This window comes from Pinus tabuliformis, chromosome 3_2 (assembly GCF_031772625.1).
Source record: "Pinus tabuliformis cultivar Carrire ecotype Pingquan chromosome 3_2, CPIR1, whole genome shotgun sequence".
Classification (NCBI taxonomy): Eukaryota; Viridiplantae; Streptophyta; class Pinopsida; order Pinales; family Pinaceae; genus Pinus; species Pinus tabuliformis.
The window spans coordinates 1,227,434,375-1,227,442,422 of record NC_142302.1 but is presented as its reverse complement, the minus strand read 5'-3'; the positions used below and the strand labels follow the sequence as shown (position 1 = coordinate 1,227,442,422).

Sequence of the window (8,048 nt, the reverse complement as noted above, 5' to 3'; positions counted from 1 at the left end):
CCGAGCAAAATTGACTTGCATGCATGGTATTATTCTCCCAAGGTAGCATGCAAAGGCAACCTTGATTCATGGATCTACTTTCAGTACTTGGAGGTTGCATGCAAGGATCATTTAAGACAACTCCCACCAAGTGTCACTCTTCCTATATTTGTGGCGTGCGCGTCACGTCTTCGATTTTATCAAAACTCATGAACTGGACGATGCAGAACTCATTCCTCACATCAACCTTCCAGCTCTAACATCCCACATTATATCTAGGAGTCATCGACACATTCATCTTAGTTATTTTGGGGTAAGCCCACTTCTCATGTCTTGTGTTGCATTTCTATTGCTTTTTGTGTTTCGCTTCGTATGAGTTGTCTGCTTGATTTCAATGAAAACTTGTTATCGTTTTGATACATACTAGCTTGTACTAGCACCGTTTTAGTTTTTGTTAACATCTCACTCTTGCTGCATGCATGAAACTATTTTTCATGAACGGTCACTGATTCAGCGACTCACCTCACCTACATTCATTTTGTTCTATTTTCTGAACTTTTCTTTCACTGTCTACATGCATGATCATTCACTTATGCTTACACTGAGTATTTCCATGCATTCACATTCACATTCACATTCACTTACAATTTCTCATCGACGGGTCTAGGCAGCCTTGGTCTGCACTCTTCCTCACCAAGACAACATTGCACAATCCTGAGAGGGAAGGCTCTGTCTTCCTCTTAGGAAATGTGCATTTCTTCCCAATAACTTTCCTCCACCTTGCATTGTGAAATTCTAAGGGATAGTGATTGGGGGCTGCCCAGAAAATTGTGCAATGCAGTTAGTGAGCCTGCAACCATTTCCAGCTGAGATTGAACATTACATAATTCGAGCAATCAATAGCGAGGTTGGACTATGCATTTCATAGTTCCAGTAGTAAGTCAACCTCCTGACAGCCTAAACTATGCCTTGCACAGTCTTGGTATTCAGTCTTCCAACCTCCACGGAGAAATTGGGCAACCTTCATGATCAATCACACAGGTATGTTGCAAGTTAGTTCACAAGTTCATTTTGGTTTTCGACTAATAGATTGCTTGCCATGAGTGTTGCTATGTCTCCAAGTATCGCGGGTATTCATCTGCCTCTCAACAATACATGTACAATGGTTTCCAAGAGAAGATTCAAAGACAAATATTCAAAGAACACCTGGGATACAGTCGATCAAGTGTTTATGGACATTCCTACCCATGAAGATATCAAGGTTCGTAGACAAGGACATCAAGATATGACGACAGCAGCATCACAATGAGAAACATCATGAGCAACAGTTGAAGGTAGCATACGAGATGCAACAAATGCAAGAGGAAGGTTGTTGACAACACAGAGGCGGAACAAACAAGCTCAAGAAGATGCACTTGTGGTGACAGAAACTTTGGAGACTCAGGCTATGAGGTGATGGTGCGATATGAAGATCACGCAAAGGCAGAGAACATAATAGAGAAGGAGTTGCTTGTACTCATAGCAACTCAAAGAACAAGAGTTGCATAGACAAGAGAATGAGTTGCAACAAGAATAGGTACAACAACAGGTGCAACATGCACTCACGGATGAAACTGCGTCCGTACAATTTAAAGATCCATCCTAGCATCTCGCACGAAGCAGACATGGTGAGCAATGTTGTTGATCGCATGTAAGGAATTCAGCAGCATGCATGTCATCATGCGCATGCACATGATCCCACCCATTCAGCACACTCATCGAGGCAAAGACAAGAAGCAAGTCCAACTGGAGCTGAACATGTGGTTGACAGCTGATCTACATGACCACCAGCACACATTGGAAGATCAACACAGACACTATGCACCAGTGTGTTTTTGGTTCATCCACACCCAAGAAGACCATGTGCATGTTAATTAAACAAGTTGGATGGAGGAGCCACACCAATGCACCTAGATGCAACAGAAGCAAGAGTTCGCTTTAGCAAAATGTCACCATGGAGCATATGCACACCATCATGGATGACCAATCTTGGCATTAGCTCACCACCTTCACCATCACAAGCATGTCAAAGAGTTGGTCTCACCACAACGACCGAGTGTCAGTGATGTCTTGCATGGCTTTCTCAAGCCATGTGTCTCACATGGGCACATGTGCATTGTAATGTAACGTCTTGTCAAGTGGAGGTTCAAGTGTCAATAGTTGGATGTAACAATCATAGAGTAGATGAAGAGTCATGAGGGTATATGAACTTCCACAAAGGGAATGTCAAGGGTCACCGCACCCTTTGCTATAAATAGAACCTCATAACTCATTGTACAGGCTTTTGGTCAAACAAGGTTCCGATAAGACTATATTGGAGAGAGCTTGGATAGTATTGTAATGAGCCTTGGCTTCTCCACTATGTAGAGCTAGTACATCTCTTTGGAGGAGTAGGCATTTGTGGCTGTAACATCCCGCTATCGGAACTAGTGGTTGGACATGGATGTATTGTATGATTGGAACTTACACTTCTTAATATAACAAGAGCCAACACATTTCATGCATATGTTGTATTGTATTCTATGCTATCTGGTTTACTCTAAATGATATATGTATCTGTTTACTTATGCATGCATGTATAGCTATCCGTCTATGTATGTATGAATCTTTCTAAAATGTTTATTGGTTTAACCATCACTTTTGATTGCTAACTAACTTACCTTCCATGTTGTGATGCATCTTTGCTCGTGTGTTCCTTTCTTCACTTTGTTCTATCATAGTTTGCAAGGGGTGCACTCATCTCAACCCCTGTGTGTTAGAACCTCTCATACACCTTCCTTGCCTAACTACAACTGTCACACCCCTTTCTACGAACAGAGTTATCTTACTTGCCTCTATACGAAATCACGGTCAAGGAATTACCGTACGACCCACTGTTAGGACTCCTACGCCAAACAGTCTGAAGTCTAATTGGGACTTCTTACCGAGGAGATCCCCTAACATGTTGCGGGTCCAGCACCATCAATAGATGGGAAAATTAGTAAGACTCAATGAGGAAAATAATGGCTTAACATGCGTTGATACCACTATGAATAGCTCCAATGTTGGATGACTTATCATTAAGGAGGCAATAGTATATAAAACAATTAATGCTACCTTTGGTTTCATATTAGTAGATCTACTCTCTATATCCATCTATAACTCTTTATTTTCCATTACTTAATATGTGTATAATTAACACAAAATGATGAAGGATCATGTATTCAACATGATTCTTCTACAGAAGTAATGCCATATTGATTTTGGGTTGGTTTTAAGTTTTCATCTAGCACGTGGTTAAGCAAGAGGGGTTATGGATGGTGTAGCTAGTGATAGGTGAATAAGAGGGGTGATGGGATGGTGCAGCTTGAGCTAGTGTTAGGTGAGTAAGAGGGGAGTGAGTCCACACAAAAAAGCTTACTTGAGAGTTGTATAGATGTGATTATTTTAGTATTATGAACCAAGGGATATAGGCATGCAAAAACACTGCACTTGGGTCTACAAAAAAAAGGACTTGTGAAAGATGGGTACCACTTTGATCAACTCAAAAGCAAAGAATATGCTACAAGAGGTCCCAAATAAAGGGGTTAGTTGGGATAATTTTACAAATTTTTTATTCTCTTCGTTGAAAAGTAAACAATGATCAAATGCCCAAACTATGAATATTGAAGATTATGTAGGACTTTCATAGCTAAGATGCAAGAAGGACAATTTCCATAGACTAAATGTGAAAAATTTTAACACCTTTTATATAGTCTCGAGGAGTGGGGAATTGATGGGTTCTAAGGAAAAGTATTGTCATACTCTATAGCTCTCTAATATACTTACTGGTCCAACAATAGTACTAGAACCAATATGTTTATGCTCTAGTTGAGTGTTGATGTGATCATATCCTTAGTTATAGTATCAAATTAACCAAGTAAATGATAGCATTATTCCTTAGCGTCCTTTTTGAATGCCTTAACCTAGATACTTGGAAGTGATGTTCCATGTAAAATGTTCTCTCATGCAATACTACTAAAAATGTACCACAAGTGTTGACAAAGGTTTCTAATCATGTGAAGTCTTTTGTAATTTCTAGTACCACTAGGAATTAAAAGGGTTTCCAATCATGTGAAGCCTCTTGTACTTATTACATGTATGCTTCCCCTACATGACAAATTTTAGCATATGATGGAAAAGGTATCCTACATAAACCAAATTGTTCTTATAGCAGTTGTATGATATCCAATAGAAATATTCAGATAAAAACACATTATCTAAATATTTTGCTAAAAGAATTAGAATAATGCACACTATGAATATCTGAACCAAATCAAAATACCTTTATTAATATGAAATAATTTTGCAGGTACCTCTATGATGGGAGAAAGTTCATATTACAATTGACTCCAAAAGACATCTTTTACAAGGTTTATATGTATATATAACACCTTTATGAATGAGAAAGAACTTTCAAAACCTTCTCATAAACCTTGTTTACAAAAATTATACTCGCACAACTTCGTAAACCTAAACCTTATTTACTAATGACGACTTCATTGCATTGCAATACTTATATTCTATGTACCTTGAAGATTAGAGAAGTTGGTACCCAAAGAGAGATCTCACATATCTTCTGTTAAGAAGATATGCACTCAAAAATCTCGAATGGAAACAATATATGAAGCTACTACCTTCCCCCCAACCTCAGTGCTTGGGGCTACGGTATGATTTCCATTCACATATTTTCCATGGGGAGCACTAACCACTTTTTCCTGCCGATAAGATCCCATTTCTATTGCGTTGATGTGATCGACACCTACCTTTCCCTCCTTTTCTGCATGAGGAGACGATGTATCACTGTTGGGTTTGTTCCAGTCTTTGTAAATAAGATACAAAATCAACTGCAATGCTCCGAGCACACTTCCAACCCCATTTGGTACCTGTGGATCAATAAATCCATTTAAAAATTTATGAGATCCATCTTATTAATATAGCGTTAACCTAGAGTTATGTTAAGATAGAATTAATTAAACTCGGGTTTTATAAGGATTTTAGGTTGCAAAGGTAAAGGTTGCAGCTAAGGGAATATAATAGAATACTGAAGGTGGTATGCCTAATGATATTTATTTTATTCTTACTTATGATTTTATAGAATAGATTCTAATTGAGAGAACTTGTGGAAATTAGAGGATAATACACAGAACTTAAAATATTATACTTACAGTTTATATTCCGTTTATCTTAAAAACATTTCAATTGGTTGTGTAGTCATGTTTAATGATGTTGTAGGACATTTAATCTAGCATTTTACCAGCTATACAATGTTAATTCTTTATAAAAGATCTTTATGCTGAGATTTCTTCATTCATGAAACTAAAAATAGTTTATCCAATATACCGAGAAGGTGAATGTTTATAGTTCTCGTGCAAAGCTATTTATCATCTATTATTGTAAGGTAGCTATTGTTAAACTTACATAAACGAATGGATCGTTACCCAAGAGGCCGAATATGAACCAGGAAGCACCGCATAGGAAGACAAAGAGAGACAGGAAGAACGGCATATACTCTATGCTCTTCGTCTTAATCACCAACCTCTGCACACCATCAAAATTACGCTTCGGATCACTTCAAGTATAGACAATTGCTTCACCTTTGCAACTATTTATTTTTATCGATTTGGATAGAATGGACATATTTTTAATAAGATTGAAATGCATTCAATCTTTGTAACAATGTAATTAATTTTTCCAGAGATCCTCGACATTTTCTTTTACAAAAATTATTTTCGATTTGCTGAGGAAATAAAGAGATTTACCATTATTGTCAGAGGAGACCCGTACATGCATATGGAGAAAAAGGCAGCAGCGAAGCCGCAAAATAACTCTCTTGGTCGTCCGTGCAGTGCCAAGAGCGATACCAAGGCAACCATTGCAAAAAAAGTGAGAACACCTATTAGAAGGCCAAGTATCTTCACCTGGTTCATCCACCATCATTCAAATGGGATCACCGTCCTCAAAACTAATTTATTAATCAATAGAGTGTATATTTATAACAGGAATGAGTATAATCTATTTAGTGAAATTGGTAACTTCCTATATATGATGGCCATTATTTAACCGCATAGAATAATTATTTTATTATTTTATGAAAATTTGAATTTTTAGTTCATAAAAGTTACAAAGGTCAGTTTACAAAAAATTTGAATCCATTTACTTAAAGACAGGAAACTAAATATATATTGTAATTATATTTTACCAGGTAAAACAACTATTTCATATTTCATAAATGTTTTACTAAAAACTTGCCCTTTTTCATAAATATCACAAGGTTTAGCTTACCAAAAACTTGAACCCACCCAACTATAAAAACATAAGCAATACCTCTAGAAATTAATATGGACTTACTAAAAATTTGAACCCTTGCTAAAAATTTGAACCCTTATTTCATAAATGTCATAATAGTAAATTTGAACCCACCCAGATAAAAACAAAAAAAGACATATGTGTTGCCACAATATTTCACCAGATAAAACAACTATCTCATATCTCATAGATGTGGCAATGACCAGCTTACCAAAAATTTAACCATTTTTTATAAATGTCACAAGGTTCAGCCTACCAAAAACTTTAACCCTACCCAACTAAAAACAAAACATGTGCAATACCGCTGTAACTAAGTTCCTTGGACATTAATCAATAGTATACTTACCCTGTATTTCTTGTCCCGAATATAGCAAATGAACACAATTGCGTAGCAAAGTTCCACGACGGCCCCAGTTCCGTTAACGGTACTCACAAGAAGGTTATTGGGTGATACAAACGGCATGCCATACCATGCAGAAAGCAAGCAATTCAAAAGGGTGGAAACATACGGAAATCCAGAGAACTGTTCCGTCGATTTCTTCTTAATAATCTTCCAGAACGTAATTCTGCACAGTACCAGTCGGATCATAAACTAGAAACAATTATGAATTATATGGGTATCAATAAGTTTTCACATTAAATGACGACCTAAGTTGGGGAAAACTCACAAAGGAACTAAGAAGAGTATCAGGGCACTGATGTTCCCTGTCATGAAAGAAACAAATTAAACATCAGGAAATCTGAAACAAATTTCTTGCAATCAAGAAATAGGTTGAAATTATGTTTATGGTAAATTTTGAAAATATTTTAGAATTTGATAATCAAGAGAAAATTCAAAACATATTTATAGATATTTTTAAAACCTACAAATCTTAAATATGTTTAAAATTTTCAATCAACATAAAACATATTCCTGAAATTTACAATCTCCATATTGCTATCGACATAAAACATATTCCTGAAATTTACAATCTCCATATTGTTCGAGAGAGTGAGTATACACACCGAGGACCCCAAAAATGAAATGTGCAATCAACATTTCGCTATCTTCGATGCGATCAAGAGGAGCAAATTCCAGTGACAACCCTTAACAAAGCCAAATTATTTATAGTTCTTGTAGTAGGATTGGACATGGAGATCTGCAGTGCTAAAATGTGAGGTGAATTCCAGAGGCATCATTAATCATGATTTATAAGTCGTCATTTCGGCGTCATGAGCCATCATCAATAATTATTCATTGCATTCAATCTCTCCGACGAAGTTAGCGGCGATTGACATTACCGACGTTGGATGTGCATGGGTGAGGCGGCGCTGCAGTTTGACGTCCTCCAGGACGTAACTCACAGTTTCACATTATCGTTCAACGTAACGAATCACGTCAGGTTAAACTTTGAATAGGCGAGTTTGACGTCACTAATAAAACGACATAATTTCTACACGATCTGTACGTAAGCTACATGAAATTAACTGTATGTATATACTTCCATTTTTATAAGTCAATGCTGTATGTATATACTTCCATATTTATAATTCAATGGTTTAATTAATGTCTGCATTTCATGTACATATCCTTCGGTATTTATAATTTAATGGTTTAAGTATTGTCAGCGTTTCATGTATATAATGTCAGCATTTCATGTATATATCCTTCCATTTCGGCATGTTTCATTTAAAGATATCCATGTGAATTAGATAAGTTTGAT

General features: G+C 36.6%; 1 protein-coding gene across 1 annotated transcript; it reads right to left on the bottom strand.

Annotated features, from left to right (window-relative positions):
* Nucleotides 1-4,325: 4,325 nt before the first annotated feature.
* On the bottom strand, nt 4,326-7,492 carry LOC149185163 (bidirectional sugar transporter SWEET1a-like). The gene is made up of 6 exons (XM_089419053.1): nt 7,351-7,492; nt 7,014-7,050; nt 6,692-6,911; nt 5,799-5,957; nt 5,458-5,577; nt 4,326-4,922 (listed from the first exon to the last, which is right to left on the bottom strand). The coding sequence occupies exons 1-6, from the start codon at nt 7,382-7,384 to the stop codon at nt 4,635-4,637; spliced, it is 858 nt and encodes a 285-aa protein (XP_089275179.1). The 5' UTR covers nt 7,385-7,492; the 3' UTR covers nt 4,326-4,634.
* Between the last annotated feature and the right edge of the window lie 556 nt (nt 7,493-8,048).